The sequence below is a fragment of the Azolla caroliniana genome, unplaced genomic scaffold, assembly GCF_043228905.1.
Source record: "Azolla caroliniana isolate FFs.n. ecotype wild unplaced genomic scaffold, voAzoCaro1.0.p SCAF_4, whole genome shotgun sequence".
Classification (NCBI taxonomy): Eukaryota; Viridiplantae; Streptophyta; class Polypodiopsida; order Salviniales; family Salviniaceae; genus Azolla; species Azolla caroliniana.
Genome location: NW_028230439.1, coordinates 17,640,154 through 17,666,073, shown reverse-complemented (window position 1 = coordinate 17,666,073; position 25,920 = coordinate 17,640,154). Strand labels below are relative to the sequence as shown.

Below are 25,920 nucleotides of genomic sequence, written 5' to 3'. Positions count from 1 at the left end.
AAATCCACACACACAGAGACAGAGAGAGGGACTATTATTAGTGGGGCAGCTCCAACAGTCAATTAGCACAAAGTTTCTTGATTCCAAGTGATCCATTTTGAACCTTGTATCGATCCCCCCCCCCCCCCCCCCCCCCCCCCCCTTCCCTTTTTAAAAGTTCTTTCCTTCCTTCCTTAAACATTTTAATCTCTGCTCATTTTGGAGCCTCTCTGCTAAGATGATTTTGATTTGTTTGCTACTAGTTCTGTATTGATTCATCAACAGTGAGAACTTTTAATCCCCCCCCCCCCAACCCCCTCTCTCCATGTATTATATTCCAAAAATGGGACGCTCTTTTAACCTCATTAGGAAGATTAATCATTCCAACTCCTCCTCTAATTACAGCAATCCAGTATCTAGTAGTGACAGTGCTATAATTAGCGACAAGTATAAGGAAGTGCTCCAAATAGTGAGAAGGAAAGGGCCCCCTCTGACTGCTAAACAGGTAAAATTTCTCGGTGCGAATTGCGGTCAATTCAATACGAGAGTGAATGAATTGCAATTATTTATGAATCCTTCAATTTGACATTTGAATTTGAATTCGAATTGGTTTATTGCTAAAAACTAGTAGAGATTGAATAAATCAACATATATTTCTTCTTCTTCTTCTTCGTCTTGATCCTGTTGAGCAGATCGAGTACTGTAACGAGGCTTGCATTGGAAGGTTTTTGAAAGCAAAGCGCGAGAATGTGAAGAAAGCTGCAAAACAATTAAGGGAGACATTGGCATGGAGAGCAAGCCTTGACGTTGGTAAATATTCGAGAAGGAAACCTAATCCAATTACCCTAATTAATGGAGTATCGCCTTAATTTGGTCCACTGTTACTAATTAGATCGAACGAACCCTTCACGAAAGAATTAATCGTATGGAGGTTGAAATTCAAGGTTAATTCACGAATCATATTGGTTTTATAATAAAAAATCGATCATATCATAAACAGGAACAACTACAACAACAAATACCTAAACCATGTCCCTTTTCTTAATTCATAAACCCTAATTTTATTCTCCAATTACTTGGGGAGGGCTGCACCGCCTTAATCTTTTCTTTACTTGAACCGTAGATCATCCAATTATATTTGAAAACAGAAATAAAAATCACCACTCATGCATGACTCGTCAAAATCATCCAAAAATATTTGGAAGAAAAAAAAAAGATTCAGAAGGAAAAATCGGCTGGATAGTTTGATTCTGAGAAAAGAAAAAAGCAAAAAGCAAAAATCAAATAAAAGCAGGCGCGTTGTTTTTTTTCCTGCTTTGTTTTTATTTTTTATTATAAATTCATTGATGAGTTTGTTTGTTTGTTTTTTGCCTTCATAGATTTCCTAACCGCTGATGAGTTCTCTGCTGAGCTGGCATCCGGCGTGGCCTACGTGGCAGGCCAAGATGACGTGGGCAGGCCGGTCGTGGTAAGGGGAACAAAAATAAAAACAACCACAATTTATTTATTTATTTTTAAAATTAAGAAACATAACGGACGGACATAATTTAATTTTTCCTTCCTTTTAAAAAAAAGCAACGAAACTAGAATTCCTTCATTTGTTTTTAAATTTATTTATTTATTTAAATTGAATAGCAGAAAGGAGAACGTGGATTTCTGGATTCCTTCTTCTGTGTTTTTTTTTTGTGTGTTTAGATCATTTGAAGGTGGTAATTTTTTATTTTATTTATTTATTTGTTTGTTTTTTTTTTTTTTGTGTGGGGGGGGGGGGGGTTCTCTGCAGATTGTGAGGCTGAAACCTGAGCATCTTCTGAGCAATAGTTATGACCCCCAGAAACAGTGAGTGTTTTTTTTCTCTCTTCTTCACCTCCTCCATTTACAAAGAATTAAAAACAAAAGGAAGATCTCTCTCTCTCTCTCTCTCTCTCTCTCTCTCTCTCTCCTTCATCACCATCATATATGTATGTATGTATGTATGTATACATTTGTGTGTATAATACATAAATATAGGTTTTAATATTAAAAAAACAACACATAAATATAGGATTTAATATAAAAAAATACCCCCCCCCCCAAACCCTACCTAGTTTTGGAAATATCGGGTCTGCCCTTGGTAAAACATGAAAAGACGGTGCCATGACCACCCCCCCGAGGTATAATCCATTTTGCCCCCCGAGGTCTAATCCCGATAACACCGAAGACTTGATGTTTCGAGTAGAGCCTAGAGGCACACATAATTGATGTGCGCACAAAATGCAAAAGAGGAACCCGGACCTTGATATTGTCCGTTGAATTGCATATGTACATAGTTCAATATAATTTTAGAAGGAGAGATGGTTCCGGGTTTTACACTTGAGTTTTGAGGACTCCGATTGCTTTGGTGTTCTTAAAATCCGTGACGAGGCCCAAGTTTCTAGAAGTCGTGGTAAACGATGTGAGAAAAATGGCTTGTCCTATGTACTTTAAACTTTAATTCTTTGAAATCTAAGCTCCAACCTCCAAGTTTCTCCAACCTTGGTTTGATTGCACATCTGTCGCACAAAACCTCATTCTTGAAGTTTATTCCTTTCCTAACAAAGATGAATTAAGTAATTGCATTATTTATTAGGACCTCCATTGCGTGCCATAACAACTACGTAAAGTATGGTCAATGCACTCAATGCATGCGTTAAGCAATATCCTCTTGACTCTTTGCAATGATTGAAATGGAGGTTGTGTTTAAGTGTTTGGGTCCAACCTCATCAACTTGTCTCTTGTCTACTTATTTTCATATTTTTTTCTACGTAGTTAAGTTTGTGTAAGTGACAAATTCAAGGCAAGTTTCTCATTTTTAAGTAACCCTTATCCTCCAAGCAATGATATAACTATATTTCTTCTTGATTGGGGTCAACCTATAATGTAGTACTTTTACATGTTGTAAGGAGGTAATAAAATTAAAACATGTGGATGTTAAGTACAAGTAAAACTTTGTGAATCCGCATAGATTCTTACAAATAAACTAGAAATGGTCCCACAAACATCGAGGAAGACTAGTCAATTCAATGAGATTTGATGGGAAAGGGCACTGAGAAAACCTAGATCTCCAAAATGACATCCATTTGCAGCGTGACCATTACGAGAACGTAAATGAACCATTTCTTTGTAGTGTTATGGTAAGTTCTCCTTAAATTGAGGTGTACTAATGGTTGTGGGAGTTACAAATGCACATAATATAAACGAACTAATATAATGTCGTACTCCTCATCAACGTAATAAGAAGCTAGATACAAGGTCAAAGAATGCAGTATACTTTAGGAATGACGTTGAGGTTCTCCAATGTAAGTTATGTGGTGCATTCAAATCTTTATGGTTGAAAGCATTTGGTAAGTGAGTTAGATAATCTCTTATGTACATTCACAAATTCTTTAACCATCAACAGATTTCTTCGGTATTTTGTATTCACAATGGAGGTGGCTATCACCTGCATGACATCTGGGGCAGAACAATGTGTACTCATTTTCGACGCTTCAGGTACTTTCTTATATTTTGCAATAGAAACATTTTTTAATTCAATTATTGGGTGGGAAAAAACTAACATTTTGTCTCTATAATGCAATATAGCATGCGTAAGGAAGGGTTCACATGCTGGCATTTCCACAATAATCCAATTGTTGAAGGTGTTGGGCGAGCACTATCCGGAGCGACTCGCCAAAAGCTTCATTCTTGATGCACCCTCCATGTTCTACTATCTCTGGAAGGTTAGAACTTTTATCACCTTTACCACGATCTTGAATTGTTAAACATTTTCACGTTGAAAAGTACCACTAGTGTGAAGCAACATTAATGAGCTTCTGTAGGTCAGCCCTTGTTGTCTACATAAGTTCATAATGGCAAGTCTTAATTAGTAATGCCTAGAAAATCATAGTAGAAAATGTCTTATGAATCATTCTTTGTTTCTTTAAATTTTCTCTTAATAATGCCTTACGCATTAGACACAAAAATCTCTCCTTCTTTCAGGGCATTGGCAAGTTTCTTGATATCAAGACAAGAGAGAAGCCTCGGTTTGTGTTTTCAAGGAACTACATTTCTGTTAATGCTCAACATCATGCGAGTCTTTCTTTGAGGAGAACAGTACAAAATACAAAGGCAACTGTTAGGACTCATTCAAATAGAATGCTATGGGCACCATCAGAATTAGAGCTTCAGATAAATGATGATGATGAATATTATGAAGGAGAAGATAAATTTGAGTTGGATTCACAAAACACGCCCATTCACAATTTCCCTACAACATTGTCATCATTGATGTCGACAGAACGAACATCGACATCGACATCAACAACCCCAACAGCGACTCCAGAGTTGTCACCAACCCTTTCCACCAGTGGCCACGCTGCATCATTAATTTTAGATAAAAGTTGCCATGCTAGGTCTTTCTCATTTGCATCATCTTCAATCACATCCATTAGAAAGGAAGAGAGCACCAAGTTTCGAAGCTTTCGAGCCGACATGCAATCTTCGAGGCAAAGTAATATCCATGAAGACAATGGAATTGGTACTAGTAGTAGAAGATGGATAGATCTCATTGGTTTTGGTCCTAGAAAAGACTACAATGACATGCCATATAATGACCAAAACCACATCCAAGTTGAGAGTCACAAAGATAAAAGTATTCCTCTTTTTCGACCATATTACACAACATTTTTGGGTAGCCCTTATGATGAAGGTGCATATAGGGGTAGAATGAAACCACCCTTGGCAGGTCTCATTTCTATAATTTCACAAGAGCTCAGGTGCAAGCGACCCAATTTCTCTTTCCAAAATGGGGCCAAACTTGAATCCATGCTTTATCATCTTCATTTTGATTAGGGTAACCTTGCTAAACACCTCACTATTAACAAGTTTTGCCTTATACATATATATACTCATGTGCATTTGTTGTTCCAAAAGGGATTTTGCTTTTTCTTTTCTTAAACTCGAGAAAAAAGGGTGAAGTGGAATTTTCAACTTTGGCCCGACGATATGTACATTTATTTGAACATGTTTGTCCATAACCAAATTCGAAGGTAAGGTCTTACTTTGATTTGCAGAAATTTTCCACATTGACAAGTTAAATCTCTTTTCCATGCATGAAATGATAAGAAATAATTAGATGATGCAAGAAACTTTTTGTAGATGAAAACATAAAGTTTTCTACGAAAAGTGACTCCCTTTGTGAAGATGTCTCATTGGCAAAGCTCGAAATTTCAATTGGGTTCTTTCACAATTAAGATACTTTTATTTCTAAACACAAGTAAATCACTTTGAAAGCCAATACATTTCGCACAAAGGGCCATAATGCATTTAAACACTGCCCAGATTAACTAGGTATGGTGAGATTCTAGTAATATCAAATGAAACCCTTCTTGCAATTATTCTAGAACAAAATTGCAACCATTTTGTGTCACTCGAATTCTCAGGTAACTAATTTGCGAATGGGATGAGATACACAGGTGTGGCAACTAAAAAAAATACACATCGATTATTATTATTATTATCCATGTATTGAATCAACTGCAGATCTATCTCCATATCAAGTAAATATCCTCTTATGTTGGTTGTGATATCTTTGCACATGAGATTTTAGGAGCTCCCATACGTTTAGTAAAGATAATAATCTCTTAAAAAATTTCTAATTTGTGTTTGTGTTTTAAAGAAGAAACACACATGGGATCCCCTCCGTTATGCAAAAATAAATTGCCAAACCTTCAATCTCTTAAAGGTTTTCATGCAAAAATCGTGTGATGAACAGTCTATCCCTTACATCTTTGACACTCTCTATTCAATTCCCTCCCAAACCCATTTTTGGGGGAGGGTGATATAAAGCACAATCAACTCCATGTCCACTCCAATTAGTGGGAATAGTTTTTCCAGACTATTTATTTTTGGAAGTACTTGCTTGAGCGAAGTTTGGCATTGTTGAGATCTCAACACTAAATGTTACAAGAAAATGGCTCAACAAAATCAAACATCAACATCGTGGAGTTGTCACAATGCCATAAACATTTCAATTGCTAAAAGCTTATATAACACATACATGCATGGCAATGTCACTCAAGTGGTCCAGTGGATACAAAACTGTACATTCAAATGGCAGCCACAGACACACATGTTGCGTTGTCTCCAACTATACATGAATATATATATAGATATAGATATAGATGTAGATATAGATATATATATGGCAATACCAAAGTGGATACAAAATTCTACATTCAAATAGCAGCCATGGACATGGACATGTGATCTCCAAGCACACATGAATATATATATATGCATGGGAATGCCATCAAAAAGTATCCTGAATCCAACACTCAAATGATAGCTATATGTATTGCACCAAGGCAGTGCCTCGTGCAGTGTGCAATGCATTCAAATGACAACTAGTTAAACAAGAACATGAACCCCACCAAATGTCCACAAGGAACAATAAATGTTCATACATAATATATCCACCATTGCTTCAAATTATAAAGATGCAATGGTCATATACGTCTACAGAACATGTATACAAGAGATGAACTCAATAAAAGGATGACATTGAGAAAGATATATCATACAACCTCAAATTTTCATCTCCACTGTCAACTACAAGCAAATGTAGCTTTACACCACCACACCTAAAGCATTACATAGTTTCCAAATTAATCCATTGTACTGTAATGTTGCTTTACATGAAATGGGAGGTATTAGATTCAACCCATGAGGATGCGGAAAGTAATACTCTAAAGCGAAATGAAGGCTTGGGGGAAAGATGTATCACCCTATCAGCAAAATATTGACAAAATTGATTGATGAAGACATCATCAAACGAGAAATAGAATCACAAACCTATACATCCATGCATGAATGCGCGCATACATACATACATACATACATATATATTAAAAGAGAACCAAAAGAGAGAAGGATGTGTAGATCAAACCACAGGCATAAGCAACTAGGATTCTATGTTCTCGTGCATGTGGCGCCACCGTCATTAGCAAGCTCGTACACGCGCGCGTACACCAAATCACAGCGAGAGAAGCGAGTAGAAAAGTAGCCGGCGTGCTGCCACCACGCGGCATGAAAAGCGAAAAAGCAGAAAGCATCACCATGGGTAAAAGAGAATACCCGACGAAGCTGGAGCATCGATAAAGCTCGAGTCCCCGCCCATGCCCGTCCGAACCGACCAACATATTGAATATGAAGTAAAGGAAAATTGATGCAACGGAGAGCCATCCCAATATGATACCGAAATGCACCTTCCCTGAAAGCAACTGAAAAAGCCCAAAAAGCATAAAGATGAGGGATGGACCTGAAAGATCCCCATCTTCATGGATATGGAGGTTCATCCGAATAGGGTTCAGGATAGCCAATGTCTTCTGCATGATGTGGGCTGTGTTGATGCCCAGCTCATCAAGCAAAGGAGACTCATCCTCAAAAAGGCCAGTATGTGGGAATTGTCCGAGTGTTTGTCCACCATGGTGTCCAAACGTGGATGATGCTGAAGTGTGGCTGAGATTGAAAGGGACGAAAGGAAGATTGGTTGTATTGATTGACATGAATGGGCTGCTGCTGCTCATCGGAGGAGGTTGAACGGGTTGAAAGCCTGGCTTTTTCTGTTCCGGTAAGGGGATTTCCACATGTGAACCCATTGGAATCCTGCAGGTAACGGGAATTTCCTCTTGTTGAACGATAGATACCCAAATAAACCTCCCGAAAAGAAAAAAAAAACGCTCTAATAAATGATCAGGGATCAATCTTGATCATAGCCCTAAAACCGGGCAGATGGTGGCAAACCCTAAACCGCGTGATGGAAACCCTAAAACCGCTTGATGGGATGGTTCTGTCTCTCCCACATTACGCCGGAGTTTTTTTTCTTTGCCGGCATGACCGGCCCTCCCTTCAAAAGCCATTCATTGGCTTCATTCCTTTGGGAGATATTAGCTCTTTACATTGCCCCCAGCCAAGTTGTCGGCCATCCATCCGTCCGTTTCTCTACTTGGCTTATTTGGGCGGGCTTTTCGCGATGCTTCAAAAGCCATTGGCTTCATTCATTTGGGAGATATTAGCTCTTTATATTGCCCTCGCCAAGTAGTCGTTCGTCCGTCTGATTCTCTACTTGGCTTATTTGGGCATCTTTTCATGAGGTTATCTGACTGTAAGACTTACCTGTCGAGCAAGGACGAACGTTGGCCATAGTTATCTGAGAGTTCCATGTGGAAGGGCTATGTCGGAGCTTAATGCATAATCGATCGGAGTGAGAAGGTCTACAAAGGACTTGCTTGTAGAGAAACCCACAATACTCCATATTACACTTCCCTAGTTGTGAGATTGAGGATTGGATGCATCTCCTCACATTGCCAATCCCTCCTTCCTACCATCAGTCGTTTGTAGGATTGCTTGTAACCTCGAATAAACTCCCTTGAGCTGCACACAACAAAGCAAAGGCGTGGGCCTCGGCTCTCTGGCACATGTGCTTTCTCCATACATACGAATGAGCACCAACTTAAGCAATTTTTTACACCATATGTGGCTACACACCCACACCCCTTGCATCTTTGGGCACTTGTCTTGTAATGCTCTTATTCGGCCCCACAAACTATGTTTCTTGCCTTCTAATATTAAAATATAATAATTGTGCACACTTTCAAACTCAATGTTCCTTAGTGCAAATCTTGAGCATCAAGAGTCAATTGCCAACTACACACGCGCGCGCTAGTGAAGATTGGTCCATATGTCATCTTTGGCTCCACAATATTGTAATAATCAATCTCCTTCCCTCCCTAAAGAAATTATGTATGACTAGTAGGCGTACTAATCCCAACTTGGCATTATATGATGACAATGATCCCAAAGGTGTTATTATACAACATTGCAATTGGTACACATTATAATCTATTGTTTGAAATAAGCTTAGTTTGATATGGTTATTTGTGAAACCCATATTTCAAAATGACAACTTAGTTGTTTTTTAGGACTAGTACCTCTTTTACTATTCTTTTGAGAGACATTGCTCAGAAGTGACCGCAAAGCCAAGTCGATCTTTTAGGCATAAATAGTTTCACCTACTAAGGTTTATAATCAATAATCATTTGTTTATCTCATCAAAAATAGTTTGACACTTTTCAATATATATGTTTTATTGGTAATTGGAGTGAGAGAGGCATGTTATTGTTTTGAGAAGCATAGTTTGAACTTACACCATATATACATTGATTCATAGTTCATCGATTTATTTGCAAAAGAAGAGGCAATCCATCACATTGTGCTCTGGACTCGAGGTCTTATTGTGGCTGGAATAAATTGTCCATTTTGTACAAAATGTTGAGACTTCTCATTAGATTTTTTGTTGCAATGTTCTAATTATAACTAAAAGGGAAACCTGCCAAAATGCCCATCTAGATTCCCATTATTCATAAACGTCACTCAAGCCAACTTTATGGTTTTGCAATATGCCAAAACTAATTTCATTGATATACTATAAAAAAATGCCACTAAACATTTTCATTATCTTCAATGATTGAATTTATTGTAGATAATTGCCAAACAATCGCTAGATTTTTTGTTTGCACGCCACATGATGTGTTTCAAGGGACGACTTAACATATATCTCAGAGGTTGTGAAAGGGTTGTTATGTTTGCAATGTATCGGAGTGCAAGTATTACTTCATGGCCTAGGGAGGGGAGAGGGATACAAATTGTTACCAACATCATCAAAGGAGCATGAATTCTTAACCTCCTTCCTTCATCAAAATTTCAAATTCAAATTAAAACAAGAACTTACATCTCATGATGAGTGACTCAATAATGATTTGTTATGCCCTCATTTTATGTCTACAACAACATTCGTTTAGTTCAATTGGTTGTTAATTGTCTCACAAGATATGTATTGGATATGGTAACTAAATCACCAGCAATCTTTTTTGTGTTGAAGGTTTCAATTTTGTTCATGACACATGTAAGAGAGTGAATCAACATATAGAACTTAGAACATATAAGGGAGAAGAATCTCTACTCATGAGATTATGTTTTGACAAAGCATGCTTGATAAAGACCACATACAATTTTAATATCCGAGAATCATAAACATACATCTTTTATGAATTTCCAAAATAAAGTCCATGTCTAGAAAACAAGTCTAATAATATCAACTATGCATATATAAGCATTTGCATATTGGGAGAGATAGATCATGGAGAAGGTATTTCGGTTATTCTGATTTTTAAAGAGCACACCTTTTTTAAAACAATCCCCTTAAGATTGTATCTTCTTTCAAGGTAGTGACAATAAATACACATCATGGATCCACCATGGATAAAACCATAAATAGTTACAATACAGATAGTGTTTTTGATAGTGAGGATAATTTACATCTGAATCTTGACCCGTTATATTTTAAGGGGTTGGGCCATTAGTCTGGCGGGTTATTATTTCTCGAGGACATGTGTTGACTATAGAGGAACGGGGTCAGTTGACTATCATGATTTGCTCTTGTTTACACTATTTTCACTTCGCCTTCACCTTGAAACACGCAAACATTTGTTGTTGTAAGTCCATTTCTGCGTGCATTCTTGCTTTCAATATTGTCTAGCTACTCAATACATAGGCCAATGTTTACAATTGGCAATTACAAACTAATCTAATAATTAGCAACTCTACCCTAATTAACTTTCTTATCAAATAGTTGCCAATAATAGGAAGCTTAGTGTCTTGCAAAAGTAGGGGTGTGTGAAAAGTGGCAGTGCATCCCACGACAATCAAAGTGGACTGGATCACCTCCTAGTCACATCCAAATAGTATGAGATTGTTTGATCATCAAAAACTTTGATGTTGGCAATGAACGTGATCGGAACTCGCAACCACACGAGTGGACTTTGGTTGTATCATAATCATGGAACCAATCTGAAATTGTTCACTCAATGAAAGATGTAACTTTCGATAAAGGATACAAATATAGTTGTTAATAAGGACAGTAGGAGACCCCACATACAAGCTAGACACGTAGCCTTCGTGTTTAAGGTAAAAAAAGACTCACTTGATCTCTCATATATGTTGTCATCCACATGCATGCATAATTCTTGGCATTTGGGACTTACGTCTATATACATTGAACCTAAACAATTGCTAGTTTTCTATAGTTCACATGGTTATATGTTGACCTATAAACCTTGGTAATGTTTTAGTGTGATAACATTTTCTCGGAAGACAAGTTATTGACATAACCTTATGGACAAATTCTAAACGCCAATTTTAATGGTTTTAGGGTAGGATAATAATGCAACTAGTTACCCCATGACTTGAGACAAACATACAAGAACAAATGCCACAATAGTTAATTGGTTATACAAAGGGGATTAGCTACCCCTTTCATTACAAACATCTCGTTGACATTGCCAATAATCTAATGGTGAGGCAAAACTCTCATCCTTTTAGATGGATATGCATTTGAGCTCCAAAGTATAATAAGAAGACCAAATTCAATGGTGTGGGATGGAACTGGGGTTTTGTATTTGTCTTTTTTCATTCACTTCGAGGTCTTTGTTGTGGTTAAGGACGTAAACCATTATTTTCCTTCATCCGGTCTTTACTTGCTTATCATCAACATTCAATATATAAGAAGACATTTATATGGTTGTAACTTGTGACCCATTGATATCATGCCATGGTGGTGAAGCAAACAAAGTAGCTTTCTTGGTTAGGAACAAGTTGGCTATAGAGGATCCAAGGCAACTAGCTTTGGTTTTAGGTTTGATGCATCGAGTCCATTCATAAATGGCAAAGAGGGTTGCTATTGGTGGATGATGGGATTAACACACACACACACACACAATCACACAGAGGTAATAGAGCATGTTTTGTTGTCTATAGACTGCAAATGTGGCATTTACATAAACATATGGAACACTATGGACGAAGACGCGTGCTTTGTCCTTTTGGGCATGGTTGCTTCAAGGCGATCCCCAACGGTGGTCCTTTTTAGCGTAGGTGTTTTGAGCGCTCAGAGTCACCACTGATATCTCTGTCCCCATTGTCCTTTCTAATTTATGCTCATGTGGTATGTAGTTTGTAAATCATAATGGGTAGAAAGCCCTTCTGTGTAGACAAAACGACGTCATATGTTGTTTCACATGTTTGACGAGAGAGAGAGGGGGGGGGGGGGGGGGGGGCGATGACAAATGTGGGTGCGTAGGATAGATGGGATGAGAACGACATGATGAGAGAGAGGCCAAGTCGTGGAAAGGACGGAAGGAAGGAGGTCATAAAAAGGCCTCTCGCCCCCCACGTGAAGTATTCGTTTGACACAATCTACCGTGTGTTGTGTGTGTGTGAACGAAAGGAATACATACACATATGTACATACTACCAATGAGATACATATGTATAATGTAATAGAAGGAAAGGCATATACATATGTACATATACATAATACATACATAATATACTACTACAGTCTACTACCAATGATGAGATATGTAAGAGAATGAATGAATGAATGTGAGTGAACCAATTCCACACCACTTTCTCTTCTTCTCTCTTTCTTTGCTTTGCAAGTTGCTCCTCCTTCCTTTTTTCCCCCTTTTTCTTCTTCTTCTTCTTCTTCTTCTTCTTCTTCTTCTTTCAGCATTACATTATTATTAGTATTCATTCCATCCTTCTCTTCTTCTTCTTCTTCTTCTTCTTCTTCCTAACATTCCTCTGCTCTGCTCTGTTCTTCTTCTTCTTCTTCTCCCCGCCATAGCTACATACCCCTGTTCCCTCTGCCTGCCCTTTTCCTCTGTTTCTGCAAATCCAACCATTTCTTCTGTTTTGCTCTACTTCTGCTCCCCCCCCCCCCCCCCCCCCCCCCCCCCATCTGATAACCCTTCCTTTCTTGACTTGCGATGTTCATAGCCACTGCTGCCTCGCTGTACTCCACATCTCCTCCTCCTCCTCCGCCTTCATTCTCTTCTTCTTCTTCTTCTTCTTCTTCATTTTCTGCTTCAGCGTCATCATCTTCTTCATCTGCCTCTGTGCACGAAAGCATAGATTTCAATCCTAGACCTTACCACGTCACAAGGCCAATTATAGGAGGCCTCTCTTCCTTGTTTAGTAAACATCCTTCTTCTTCCCCTTCCGATGCATCCACCATAGCCATAGATTCAGTAAGCTCCTTCTCAAGAAGATCTTCTTCCTACACGGATCTACGCAACCTGATTGTGGATAATCATAATTCGAAAACACCTACAACTGTTGATGCTGGATATTCCGAGACCCATTTTTCTTCTTCTCTAAAACTCCTCAGAGATAATATATCTAGAACTAGCCCTACCAATAAGACCTCTATCAAATGCCCTCCCAGGCCTAAACACGAAGCCAAAGAAGAAGAGGATGCCGAAGAAGGGTTGCATTTAGATCTATACTATGTTAATAACGAAGAGATAGAGACACCTCGTCTCTCTAAGACATCTTGTTCTTCACTTTCAGAATTCTTTTGTAAACCACTGATTCCTGAGGGGTTTCTTCTTCGCGGAGTGAGTGATGATGAGATGCTGAAGATTGCTCAGCAGGAAAATGAAATCTTCAATGATCCTCTTGTAATTCAAGCTTTTGAAGAAGCTTCTCAAGCTCATAGTGGCCAAGTAAGTATATATATGCGAAGACATTGTTTGATTCTTTAAAACTTTGAATTGTTTGCATTAGTTGTGTGCATACATTTTCCATTAGGTCAAATATATTGTATAGCCCTTTTGTCCTAGCTATGTGGATAAGTTTCATCTAATTGACTGTATTCCTAGTCCTTTCTCTTTATGAAAGCTTACACTAATTGTGTATAGCTTTCATAAAATTGGGCATCCTCATGCTTTCTGGAAATTTGCACTTAATTATGTGCCTACGTTTTTTGAATAATACTGGATGTAATCCTAGCCCTTTTTGCTAGGCGAGACAATTTGCAATAATAACTTTTACAGATTTTGGCAAACTTATGCAAATCTCATATTGGTTTTATGAATAGTTTCGAGCCAATGGAGATCCCTACCTTGTTCATTGCCTGGAAACAGCAAAGATATTGGCTACAATTGGTGCCAACAAAGTTGTAATAGCGGCAGGATTGCTTCATGATACAATAGATGACTCTTCTATTGAATTTTCTCAACTCGAATCTCGATTTGGATCTGAAGTTGCAAACCTTGTAAAAGGGGTACTACTGCTCGTCTTTTTTTAATGTCTCATGGTTAGCATTTCTATAAGATTAAGGGGCAAAGTAGTTGTTCTTTGTCATGTATTATACCCATTTGTTTCTAAACTTCCTTTATTGGTTTCTTCTTCACATTGTTGACTTAAGATATCTTTTTAACAATATTGTTGATAGGTCACGAGATTAAGCGAATTCAGCAAACTAGCCCGAGATAATAATACAGCATACAAGTCTGTGGAAGCAGATCGATTGCACACCATGATGCTTGCAATGGTGGATGTTCGGGTTGTTCTTATCAAGCTAGCTGATAGATTACATAACATGCGAACCTTAGGAGCTCTCCGAAAAGATAAAAGAGACCGAATTGCTAAAGAAACTTTAGAAGTGTTTGTGCCCCTTGTGGGGAGACTAGGCATCTGGAGTTGGAAGGCTGAAATTGAAGACTTGTGTTTCAAACATCTCGAATATAATACTTATAGGAAATTGTCAAAAAAACTGGCGGAAGAATCTCGAGAGAGAATCGTAATGTCTGCAATAGAAACCTTAGATGAAGCGTTGCTTGCCAATGAGGTGGAGTACCTAGATCTGTGTGGGCGACCAAAAAATCTTTATAGTATTCACAAAAAGATGATTCGGTAAGTCTGAAAACTTGGCAATATTCTTTTGATGGTGTTAATGTGAAAACAATACTATTACTTCATGTCGATATATATGTATAATGACCTTCTCTTGCAGAAAAGGGAGGAAGATTGAAGAAATATACGATGCCCAAGGTTTACGCGTAATCGTACCAGATGCAGCGGATTGCTATGCTGCCTTGGATGTTGTCCATCAGACCTGGCCCCATATTCCGGGAAAACAAAAAGACTACATTAGCGAGCCGAAACCTAATGGGTAAGCATAATTCTGTGTGATGTCATAGTAAGTACCATATAGATAATCATGATTACATGTGATCTAATAATAAGCACCATATACCTTAGCAAAACTAGATATGTTCTAGTTATGTGTACTATTCAATGATAGATGCTATGCTTCTAAATGCTAGAATATTATATTTAACTTGTTATTGATCTCAACGAATGTGTCAATCATATTTTCATTTTATGTTGTGTAGGTACAAGTCCCTTCATACTGTGGTTTGGGGTGAGGATGGCCGCCCGTTGGAAATTCAGATAAGAACCATGGAAATGCACCAGCAAGCAGAGTTTGGGGTTGCAGCACATTGGAGGTACAAGGAGGGAGATGTCCCTTATTCTTCATTTGTTCTCCAAATGGTTGAGTGGGCACGATGGATTTTGTCTTGGCAAAATGAGATCATGGACACGAAATTGAGGCTATCACGAGGGGAGGTGGATATAAGGCATCCTTGCTCCTTCCCATTCCATGATGAAACATGCCCATATCGGGACCTCTCATATGGGCCACCATACGAGGAAGACAATCCTCTTTTTGTTATTGTGGTGGAGAAAGATAAGGTAAAATGTCTATTCTTGTTTGATCATTATGTATGGATTTATTGCATCTGCATTGCGTATGGTTGGAGGTAAACTAGAGTTGCTAAGATTTTTCCCTAGTTTAGCGTGATGTGAACTCTGTTAATGTTATAACTTAATTGGAGGTCAGTATGCATAAATTAAGTAGCACATAGCCCTGGTTGCTTCCTAGATCATTTTAAGTCATTCTCACATTTGGTGTATTTATGGCTAAGAAGGTTAGGATGTAACCAAGGTTAATCCGCAGAACAGAAGTATTTTTCTGCCCCAGGCTACATCTTATGTTATCTTAAGGTACCCCCACGATATGTGCATTTATGCATTGTATGGCAAGCTAAAGGTCTGGCTTGGGTTAAAGAATACCCTCACCATTAGCTGTGCATTCAAGAAATATGACTTTTACAATATCTATGATGCTATGTAGGCTAATCATATTGGTTTGTTTAAGTTCTTCATTAGGTTTTTCTTAGGTTTGATAAAATTGATAGTGTTGATATTTTCTTAGGTTCGATATGCTCTGCATTTTATTATCTCGAATGTGGTTGACTTTTGACTTTGTATAGAAAGACGTGTTTGTCTTTGTTGACTTGATACAGTTTGTTTATTTGTCTTGAATGCATGTTTCTTGAATGTGGTTGACTTTTGACTTTGTATAGAAATGCGTGTTTGTCTTTGTTGACTTGATGCAGTTTGTTTATTTGTCTTGAATGCATGTTTTGACTTTTCTCTTGAATCAGATGAGAGTTCAGGAGATGCCTGGAAGCTCCACAGTTGCGGATCTTCTTGAGAGAATCATCGGAGAAGGTTCTTTTTCAAAAACAATTGATCAGAGCTTTTGGGATGATGGGGGGGGGTCTAAGGTTAACCACAAAGAAGTGGTAGACATTCATCAAAAACTCCAGATGGGTGATCTTGTCGAGTTTGTGCCAAGAAAGTCTCTTGATGACTATAGAGAAAAGCTGATGCGGATGTATGATGCATGCTCTATGCAAGAAGTCCATAAGTCAAGGCCAAAACCATCTACAGTTGGGCTGTCAAAAATAGCAGTATTCTAATAATGATCAAGGATACACAGTGTATACCTAATGTACATATAACCAATTCTTGTTCTAGTGGTAGGCAGTTGCTGGATCCATATGGAGTCTCCAAAACTTAAATAGTATGTATAGTATGATCTTATTCTTTAAATTGTAAACTTTGCCCATCCTTATTCCAACCATTTCTGAAACCTTGGGGAAATCATTGTCAATCATTGTCTTTCTGCTTGAAGACAATATCCCCATTTACAGCTCATCAAATTGTATTGATATAATTAAAACATTCTTCAAAATGAATTCAATTTGAAAATAGGTGTAAGCTCTAGATTTTATACCAATTCTAAGAGTTTAACTGAGTAAAAATAATTATTTCTGAAGTGATTAGAGGTCGTGAGGCGCTTGCTATAGGGTCTTGATCCATTGGCACCCACAAGCAAGAGGTCTATCACGTGGCATGGAACCCTCATGTCACATACCGCTAGGTAATGTGACATGCCAGACAGTTAATCTGTAGACGATGGAAGTACATGGATGCCCCATTGGAGGGTTGGTGATGAGCTAATTAATACTAGGCCCATTTATGGCATAATTGATTCTTTCAATACTTGTGGAATGGACTCTCTAGATTAGAACCTAACCATTGCTAGGCTGATTGAATTCTCTAGATTAGAACTGAATCCATTGCTAGACTGATTGAATTATCTAGATTAGAACCTAATCCATTGTTAGACTAATTGAACTCTCTAGATTAAAACCTAATACATTGCTAGATTGAACAAACTATCCAGATCAAAACCTATTACATTTCTAGATTGAACAAACTCTCCAGATCAAAACCTAATCCATTGCTAGATGGAGTGAACTCTCTAGATTAAAACCCAATCCATTGCTAGATGGAGTGAACTCTCTAGATTAAAACCCAATCCATTGCTAGATGGAGTGAACTCTCTAGATTAAAACCCAATCCATTCTTGGATGGAACGAATTCTCTAGATTAAAGCCTAATCCATTCTTGGATGGAACAAATTCTCCACATTAAAGCCTAATCCATTCTTGGATGGAATGAATTCTCCATATTAAAGCCTAATCCATTTTTGGATGGAACGAATTCTCTAGATTAAAGCCTAATCCATTGTTAGATCGAATGAACTTAAGGCCATACAACTGTAACTTATTTTGTAAGGTTGTCCACTTTTTTGGGATTGTGATCTAGTAGTGCATGAAGGAGAAAAAGCATAAGGTGTATGATTGGTGTGAAGGAGGAGATAAATATAAGTGTTATTATGTTTTATAAGTGTGATTAAGTTTCATGCAAAGGGGATGTAGCTCAAATGGTAGAGCGATCGCTTCGCATGCGATAGGTAACGGGATCGATGCCCGTCATCTCCACTTTTCCTTTTATTTTGCAGGAATGACTGAATTATTTTATTTTACATCACGTATATTTTGCTTTGAAGCGTGTTACTGATTCGCTATGTAAGCGTGAACATTTATTTGCCGATCTACATATGTCTGCATGTGCTATGCATATAGAATTATGTATGTAAGGACGTGTGATTATGCCATATATATATATATATATATATACATACACAGACATAGATAGAGGGAGAAGGCTTGCATGGATCAACGCATATATTATTGCTACATGCATGCCATGCGTACAAATACAGATACAAGTACATGTGTATGTGTGTCTTCATTCATTTTTGATGGATGTGTGTATGCATTACGTATCCAGAGTACAAATATAAGTACATGTCTTCATTCATTATTGATGAATGCGTATGCATTATACATATATCCATGTGTGAATCATTGCATACTTGCCTATCTTTTTGGTGCAAACATACCCTAGTTTCAGCACTCATTATGCCCCAACCAATTATACACGCATGCTCCATTTTCCAGACAAGATTGGGATCTCCACACCACAATTTTTAGACATATGAATCAATTGAATTTATGCTTAGTTTACTTGCCTGCAAATTGAATTGGATGGTGAGACTGAAGATTATTAACCATACGCAAAGTCCACTAGAGGTGCCAATCTAGTTTTGACCAAAATGGAATGAAGATTAATCTTACCAAACCTATAACCCAATAATGACGACCTTTTGTGGCTGGCAAATTGGGTGGAAATTGAATTCTACTTATAACGGCATTGTACTAGTATTGTATTGTACTAGCATTCTCACAATAATATTTCTGCAGTCATGAAATTGTTTTAATTATCTGCTTGCCAGTTTACAATCTCGGATTTAGGGAGCACTTGAACTTTCCTGTTATTCTAGATGAAGTTGGGATTTTTTTTCCCTTTTGTGGAATTGTTGAAGTCTTCTTTTCGAATCAAAGTTAAATTTTCTGAAATTTGTGAATACATATAGAATTCTTCTATTCAGTTTATCTTGATTTTTTGAATATAATTAGTCAAGTAAGAATGTAATCAGTAGGTCATGAAGGCTCTGTTTAAGGTTCAGAAGAGTGAATTTGAATTTACACCAAACAGAGGTTTATCAATACAGAGATAGTTAACAGGACACGTAGAGGTCGACCAATATTGAAATGGTTTGATGTTTTCCATCATTGATATTTACAATTCAGAAGTGATGATTAGAAGGACAAAACTCTAGGTTTCGAGTTACTGAAATCCACAACCCGAACTTCGCCTGGAGCAAATGAGAGTGTACTATGCCTGGTTCAAATGTAATTCTTTCAGAAAGACCTCAAAAAACATACTATAGCAAGGAAAAGGGCTGAACACCTTAAATAACCCTAGCTTGTTGGGTCATTATTAGAACACCCCTAAGGTTTCAAAAATTCAAGTAACAGTTGAGTTTTCAAAAATGTCCATGCCATCACTACCTCCGTAGTATGAAGAAGATTACTAGTGATACTTTTAGAAAACTTAGGGGGTGTTCTGTTAAATATGCAACAAGTTCAGGGTATTTTGCAAGCAAAAACCTGTTCCTGAAAGGCTTACCTACGAAGATCGGTCCCTGTCAAAGCCGCCTGAAGTATAGACAAATTATCTGAATCAGGTGCCACAATTATGATGTTATCAGCAAAGTATTGTGTTTCTAAAACAGACATTAGTTGTACTATCCGCACGAAAACATCAGCGACACTCTCATTAGGTGTCCCATCTGTATATGGAGGGGGCCGAATATTTGAAGACTCAGCATCGAGTTCGTAGACCTTGCTCAACACATTTAGACTTTTGCCTTCATAAGCTCCGACTCCACGAGCATCCAAAAAGCTATACTCAGGTACAATCCGGCTGGCAAAGTAACAAAAAACGCAAACAAACAAAAAATTATAATCCAAACCTAATTCTTTTTGTTTCCCCCTGGGAAAAGAATGTATGTAGATTTTATATGTGAGTGATGGTGATGTTTCGATGGATACACGGATGCAAATGTGTCACATAATCTGGGCCTATATTTAACACAAATGCAAATGAGATAAAAACCATTGTGATCTTGCATCTGAAATTGAATGGAGAAATCCTTCAATATGAAAAGAAAATAATGGAGAAAATTTCACAAGAAAATGGTTTTCTTGCCATCAATAATGCTAGGATAATAAGAACAACCTGCGGTTGATGTTATTGAGGTAAGCAATGATTTCAGCTGTCTGATATGCACGTTGCGTAATTGACGGCCATATCCAACAACTTGCTTCACATGCTCCAATTTCTCTCAATGTCATTGCAGCTTTCATGGTTTGTTTCCTGCCATTTGCTGACAACCCACTTTGCATGTTTGTTTTGTCAACTGGATTTGTGTTTATAATACCAATGCTCTCGAATTCAGACTCTCCAGATCGGACGAGATAATAACTGCATGATAACAATGGAATCATCCTCTTTTATCTCAATGAAATCCTATTACTTATCTAAGAATATCTAGCATTAGAGGAGAAGAATACAAATTATAAAAAATAGAATTAAATGTTCCTAGCATAACCCAAAATTCTGTTATAGGAAATCATATAACAAGACTATAACTGCACACAAATCATGGAGTCCATCATCCAAGTGGATCCCAATATATTTATTATAAGTAACCAGCATTATAGAGAAGAAAATAAAATTTTAATTCGGACTGTTTCAAATGTCCAAATCATAAATCAATACCTCAAAATATAATTCAACTTAGCAAAGGCAAGCATGATCTGAAGTTCGATATCCAAAAGTAAGCCAATGTTGTGTCATCATAACCCTTTATTCACATACACTAACTGAGAAGAAAGAAAATATAATCGAATGTTTCAAGCATCACCCAGTCTTGCAAAATTAACCCAATGCTATACATCATCGCAGCCATGTATTTACAAAGAACTTGAGAATAGAAACTCAAGTGAAATCCCATGTTTCAGTTCCAGCTACACAATTAGAGATTTTCCTATGGAAAAACCCTCTGGCAGGATAAACAATGCAAACTAAAAACATAAATATACAAAAAAACCCGCCTGTTATTAAGGCTTGTAGGTGGCATTTGGACTAGAGATGCACGAGCTTCATCACCAAGGCCAAACAGGTTTAGGGAGTTGTGTTGAGAGATGAAGAACGTGGTGAGAGACCACACAATTCCCTTCCTTCTTCCACACCGAGGAATATGAGGAGGAAAGATATCATTTGAAGCTCCAAGACGCTCTGCATGAAAGCTTTCTTTACAGAGGACATTGAATCGGCCATGTCCCGTCAGTGGATTAGGGTATATGCTGTTGAGTGAGCAGCAGAGAGCCATAGCTTTCCTCTTTCACTGCTTAGAAATCACAAATGTAACAGGGAATGCGAAGAATTTATAAAAATGGGCCTCTACTTTTCAGATACTTTAGAAGAGTCCCCCCCCAACCCCCAAACCAAAAAAAGAACACATTTATGATGAAAAAACATTGATAATATCATAAGATTAGAGAGCGCATATGAAACATCAATCAAAGTGAATGCATAGGAATCTTTATGAAACATTTACGATCGAAAACAGACTCAAAGAATAGACCAATCCCTATGTGCAACATTTGGAATCACATGGATCGCGCCAACCATTTGAGGTGATAGTTGGAACCATTATTGTCGGGTGAAATTGGATCCATGAGTCGCGTTTACGGTTTAGGGTAGCCCTAAATTCCTAACGTTCTCCTTAAACCCTAATCTTGGTTTGATTGAATTCATTCTTGTGTAAAGGGTAAAATGATGAGCATAAATTTGATACAAAATACAATTTTTTAATTGGGCAAGATGTTGTAGACTTGAAATGTGACTCTTATCACTCCTAAAACAGAAGAGAGCGCACAACTCATGTCAGTCCTCTGCGACAGATTATCCATAACTAGTGGACATGTATGCAATCGTTGGAAGCTTCATAAAATCTTAGATAAAAAATGGGCGCACGTCGATGTAATACCGTTCTACATAGTGTGTGAAAAAATCAAGCCCCCAATTAAATAAAACATTTCGGACTCGGCTTCTCAAGACAACCATAGTCATATTCCGAAATGCGAGTCTAATGTGAAATGGTGAATGCTCACTCTTCTAGTGTACATCGATACATACATACCTATCTATGTGTGTGTATGTATGTATGTACTATGTATGTATACAGATACATCGATACATACATACATATCTCTATACGTACGTACGTACGTACATATGCACGTGCATACATACATACATACATATATATATGTACATATACATAGATATGTATGTATGTACATATGTATGTATACAGATACATCGATAGACAGACACACATTATGCAATTAAGCCGAGAAGAGCCATGGAACCCAAGACCCTCTGCATCGCAGCCACTTTAGCAATTGGTGTGTTCTGCATCTCCATCTTAGCTTACCATGGAATCTTCCTCCAGCAGCAGCAGCAGAACAAGAAGAAGAAGGAGGAGGAGGAGGATGAATTGAAGGTAAACTGTACACCGTCGGAGTTACGCTCCATCATTCTCTTACGTTGTTGTTTTTGAATCTTTCCTTTGGCCATCCTATTGTTGACAAGGTTCGGGGATGATATTGGTTTCCCCCCCAGAGTTCATCTGCAGCTTCTGCTGATAAGAAGAAAGTAAAGATTGAATTAGTTCTTGAACAGGGACACCATGTGTGGCTTCAGAAGTGCACCGAAGAGTTTTCCTTGCCTAGTGTTGGTAATAGGCATATAGATTATATATATATATATATATATGTATGTGTATGTTTATGTGTAAGTGTGTATGTATGTTGATGTATGTGTTTTATATATGTATGTCTGTGTATAGACACAACATATCCTAACAACATCCAGAACATTTATTTTCTTTCCTTTATAGATAAAGCTTTGCGTATCTTGCTGACTTACGCTCAACATTCTGGTAATGAGATGAACATCTTTGAGCAGGTTTGCACACCACACTTTTGTTGAAATTATGTGAGAAAATCCTTACTTTGAACATGGAACATAATAAAAAATAACTGCATTGCTATGTCAGATTAGATGTAACTTTTGCAACAATAAGGAGAAAATTTGCAGCACACATACCATTGATTTAGTGGTAAGTGATAGGTTGCAAGTGGAAGCACTCATATCATGTTGTGATATGTAACTATGTTCTTTTGCCTGTTTATTTTTTTGCTTCAGCATGACCAGTACCTAAATGAGATGGTTTTAAAGCACAAATTGGCTAACAAAGATAAGGTAACTGATCGTAATTCCTTTTGATCAAATATTTTTGGGCATATGTATAGTATTCAGATCCTTTTTACTGTGACACTCTTTGTTTGTAGAGATGCATTGAACTATACTCTAGTTATGGAAGGATTCTCATTTCCAAAGGTTGCTTATCCATAGTAGGAATGTAGATCACGGATTAGTATAGCAGGGGATTAGAGACACAATGGGATATAGGAAGTTTTGAGTTTTATAATCAGCGGTATATATGTTGCTTATGCTTGCTCCAAACCTCATCTAAAGGTATACCCTGCATGTAGCCTTGCAAGCATTATTTTGCCTACAATTTGTTGGAAGGTCCTGCCTCACTGCCAATATATATTCCCATTGATGAGGGAAATATCTGATCCACCCAGGAAAAGGTGATCATGGTTTTGTTTTATCCACCGAGTATCACAATCCAACATTAGTCACTTGTGTATGCTCATTTGCATAGTGGATGAATACCGTCATGCATGTAAAACCAAAAGATGTGTTGCAACATAGCTCAGGTCAGAATGGTTTCATCCCATCACCATGCGAATATCTGGATATGCTATGGAATCTGAATTTATGCAGACTTGGTTCTAATTAGTACAGATTAATGATGTGGCTGCATAAGGAGATTTGGTACCATATTGATAGCATGTGGGTCTATGTTTCTTTCCAAGTGGATTCACAATCATTTGATATTTTGAGGTCAGTAGATTCACAAATATGTATTGCAATTCTAAGTTTCACTAAGGTAGCTAAATGTGAGATAGGTCAATTGACATAATCAGCTGAGGCATTGCATTGTTGCATAGAAGTTGTTCTAGTGTTTCCTATTGTGTTTGAGGTTCGAAGGGTTTATAGCTGGGAGAGTTTTAGAGCATGGCATTGTGCAAGAACAGATTGGTTTAGAAGCCGTTTAATACTCATCTTCTAACAAGAAGTAAATCCATTATCCCACAGTTTGGCATGGTATTGCAATATTCAGCTAGCAGCTCTTGTGAATTGAATTGATTCTGATTGATTCATGAGAAGGATTTATTGGCTTATATGGCCAATGATATTTGTGGGCATCTTTTACTACCACAAGAAGGAATTGTGGCCAATTTCCTTTTTTAGTATGTTATGTGCAGAATATCTTGAGGAGTTGAGACTTACACATTACTTGCTTACCAATTCAAAAAACCAAGCATGATTTGTTTTCTTGTAGATCTACCTTATACTGTATATATGTATTCCCACATATTTCACGAAACATGTGCTACCAACTATATACTTGAGCATTGGTTTACACTAAACAAAGACCATGAAACATATTTGACTCACAAAAGTTTTACAGTTTACCCCGTGAGAACATTATCTGCATGTTTTTTGCAGTTCAACCAGTACCATGTGTATGTATGCTCAAAAATATCTCAACACTGGTAATATAGTTTCAGGACATCTGGTTGGACTTGGAAACTGATCGTTTCCTTCACCTTTTCCACTTTATCTCTATTAGTTTGCATTATTCTCATTCTAAACTTCATGATTGGTTATATTTGAAATGAAAACAATATATTATATATATGTATGCGTAGAGTATATCTATATCTATCTATCTATGTGTGTGTGTATGTCCTGTTATCATATTATATGTACTTCTGAATTCATTCTGGATGTTAGTCACACCCTTCCCCCCGATCTGACGTATTCAATACTTGTGTTTGTTGATTGACTTGACCCATGTGTGGCGCAAAATATGAAGAAAGTGGGCCATTGCTCAAATATTTTAGGCTATGTTTGAATAAATGTAATTAAACTTGCTTTGAACTTCATCTCAGGCAATGAGGATAATATTAGACTATGCAATGACATCAAATGAGAGGGCAGTGATCTTTGAAGTGAAGCGATGCAGCCATGGGGACACATGTAAGAATTGCTAAAAAGTCTATTCTCATCTTAATATGAAGTTGGATGGGAGTAGTTATTGAGAGGGGTATAAAAACTTTGTTCTTCAAGAACAATGAAGTTTAAACTAGTCAATGATTTATGTTTCTGTGCTATATGTTTTAGATAAACTAGATGTCAATGCCATTTTTGAAGCTTAGTTATTATGAGGATTCACAAATAAATATATGAGCTAGCCTGCATAGATGGAAGTTGGCATGACACCCTTTAAAACAAGCTGGTTGGAATCTATAGCTTTTTGGCATCCTTCTATTTGAGTTATTGGGCATGTATGTGCAATTGTGTCTTTGTAGAATAGTCATGTCGTTTGGCATATCCAAATAAATACATTTTTTAATCCAAAGAGGTGAGTATCATTAATTGGGGGATTTGGTAATGTTTGTTTATGGTATTGAACCCTTGCGGGGAAGTTTAGCATAGTGATAGGATGATGGCATATGATCATGAATCATACATGTTGTACAGTAAATTAAAATCCAAATATGCTTGAATCATGATCATGAACTTTGTTGGACAACTTGTGTAATTATATGTTGAGTAGTAGTGTTTTAGTATCCCCATCTTAAGTACTTAAGTTCAATTGTG

The 25,920-nt window shown here is 37.4% G+C and overlaps 5 protein-coding genes and 1 non-coding gene across 6 annotated transcripts; 4 read left to right on the top strand and 2 right to left on the bottom strand.

Annotated features, from left to right (window-relative positions):
- The first annotated feature begins 253 nt into the window (after nt 1-253).
- On the top strand, nt 254-5,058 carry LOC147865203 (uncharacterized). Its single transcript, XM_087317974.1, has 7 exons — nt 254-484; nt 672-789; nt 1,359-1,447; nt 1,763-1,818; nt 3,398-3,489; nt 3,580-3,716; nt 3,976-5,058. Exons 1-7 carry the CDS (start codon nt 305-307, stop codon nt 4,825-4,827), a joined length of 1,524 nt encoding a protein of 507 aa, XP_087174100.1. The 5' UTR covers nt 254-304; the 3' UTR covers nt 4,828-5,058.
- A 1,457-nt stretch (nt 5,059-6,515) lies between these two features.
- LOC147865202 (uncharacterized) lies at nt 6,516-7,654 on the bottom strand. Its single transcript, XM_087318621.1, has one exon. The coding sequence runs from the start codon at nt 7,632-7,634 to the stop codon at nt 6,882-6,884; it is 753 nt and encodes a 250-aa protein (XP_087174747.1). The 5' UTR covers nt 7,635-7,654; the 3' UTR covers nt 6,516-6,881.
- A 5,061-nt stretch (nt 7,655-12,715) lies between these two features.
- On the top strand, nt 12,716-17,003 carry LOC147865201 (putative GTP diphosphokinase RSH2, chloroplastic). Its single transcript, XM_087317973.1, has 6 exons — nt 12,716-13,601; nt 13,976-14,161; nt 14,333-14,793; nt 14,894-15,052; nt 15,276-15,636; nt 16,392-17,003. Exons 1-6 carry the CDS (start codon nt 12,864-12,866, stop codon nt 16,707-16,709), a joined length of 2,223 nt encoding a protein of 740 aa, XP_087174099.1. The 5' UTR covers nt 12,716-12,863; the 3' UTR covers nt 16,710-17,003.
- A 1,004-nt stretch (nt 17,004-18,007) lies between these two features.
- Nucleotides 18,008-18,080, top strand: TRNAA-CGC (transfer RNA alanine (anticodon CGC)). The gene has a single exon. It is a non-coding gene; the product is annotated as a tRNA-Ala (tRNA).
- A 1,079-nt stretch (nt 18,081-19,159) lies between these two features.
- LOC147865199 (Phosphoglycerate mutase family protein) lies at nt 19,160-21,487 on the bottom strand. The gene is made up of 4 exons (XM_087317972.1): nt 21,165-21,487; nt 20,287-20,532; nt 19,675-19,971; nt 19,160-19,386 (listed from the first exon to the last, which is right to left on the bottom strand). The coding sequence occupies exons 1-4, from the start codon at nt 21,440-21,442 to the stop codon at nt 19,305-19,307; spliced, it is 903 nt and encodes a 300-aa protein (XP_087174098.1). The 5' UTR covers nt 21,443-21,487; the 3' UTR covers nt 19,160-19,304.
- A 954-nt stretch (nt 21,488-22,441) lies between these two features.
- Nucleotides 22,442-25,698, top strand: LOC147865198 (uncharacterized). Its single transcript, XM_087317971.1, has 6 exons — nt 22,442-22,621; nt 22,741-22,855; nt 23,018-23,085; nt 23,177-23,239; nt 23,326-23,382; nt 25,209-25,698. The coding sequence occupies exons 1-6, from the start codon at nt 22,481-22,483 to the stop codon at nt 25,308-25,310; spliced, it is 546 nt and encodes a 181-aa protein (XP_087174097.1). The 5' UTR covers nt 22,442-22,480; the 3' UTR covers nt 25,311-25,698.
- The last annotated feature ends 222 nt before the right edge of the window (nt 25,699-25,920 follow it).

What these genes read in the sequence shown, in the direction of transcription:
- LOC147865203 (XM_087317974.1), top strand. Translation starts at nt 305, where the DNA reads ATGTATTATATTCCAAAAATGGGACGCTCTTTTAACCTCATTAGGAAG. An exon ending in ACGTGGGCAGGCCGGTCGTG is followed by an intron (nt 1,448 to 1,762) that starts GTAAGGGGAACA and finishes GGTTCTCTGCAG; the next exon opens with ATTGTGAGGCTGAAACCTGA. An exon ending in AGTTATGACCCCCAGAAACA is followed by an intron (nt 1,819 to 3,397) that starts GTGAGTGTTTTT and finishes AACCATCAACAG; the next exon opens with ATTTCTTCGGTATTTTGTAT.
- LOC147865199 (XM_087317972.1), bottom strand. Translation starts at nt 21,442, where the DNA reads ATGGCTCTCTGCTGCTCACTCAACAGCATATACCCTAATCCACTGACG. An exon ending in CCTACAAGCCTTAATAACAG is followed by an intron (nt 20,533 to 21,164) that starts GCGGGTTTTTTT and finishes GTTATCATGCAG; the next exon opens with TTATTATCTCGTCCGATCTG. An exon ending in CTCAATAACATCAACCGCAG is followed by an intron (nt 19,972 to 20,286) that starts GTTGTTCTTATT and finishes TTACTTTGCCAG; the next exon opens with CCGGATTGTACCTGAGTATA.
- LOC147865202 (XM_087318621.1), bottom strand. Translation starts at nt 7,634, where the DNA reads ATGGGTTCACATGTGGAAATCCCCTTACCGGAACAGAAAAAGCCAGGC.
- LOC147865201 (XM_087317973.1), top strand. Translation starts at nt 12,864, where the DNA reads ATGTTCATAGCCACTGCTGCCTCGCTGTACTCCACATCTCCTCCTCCT. An exon ending in TTGCAAACCTTGTAAAAGGG is followed by an intron (nt 14,162 to 14,332) that starts GTACTACTGCTC and finishes TATTGTTGATAG; the next exon opens with GTCACGAGATTAAGCGAATT. An exon ending in ATTCACAAAAAGATGATTCG is followed by an intron (nt 14,794 to 14,893) that starts GTAAGTCTGAAA and finishes CTTCTCTTGCAG; the next exon opens with AAAAGGGAGGAAGATTGAAG.
- LOC147865198 (XM_087317971.1), top strand. Translation starts at nt 22,481, where the DNA reads ATGGAACCCAAGACCCTCTGCATCGCAGCCACTTTAGCAATTGGTGTG. An exon ending in AGGAGGAGGATGAATTGAAG is followed by an intron (nt 22,622 to 22,740) that starts GTAAACTGTACA and finishes TTTCCCCCCCAG; the next exon opens with AGTTCATCTGCAGCTTCTGC. An exon ending in CACATACCATTGATTTAGTG is followed by an intron (nt 23,240 to 23,325) that starts GTAAGTGATAGG and finishes TTTTTGCTTCAG; the next exon opens with CATGACCAGTACCTAAATGA.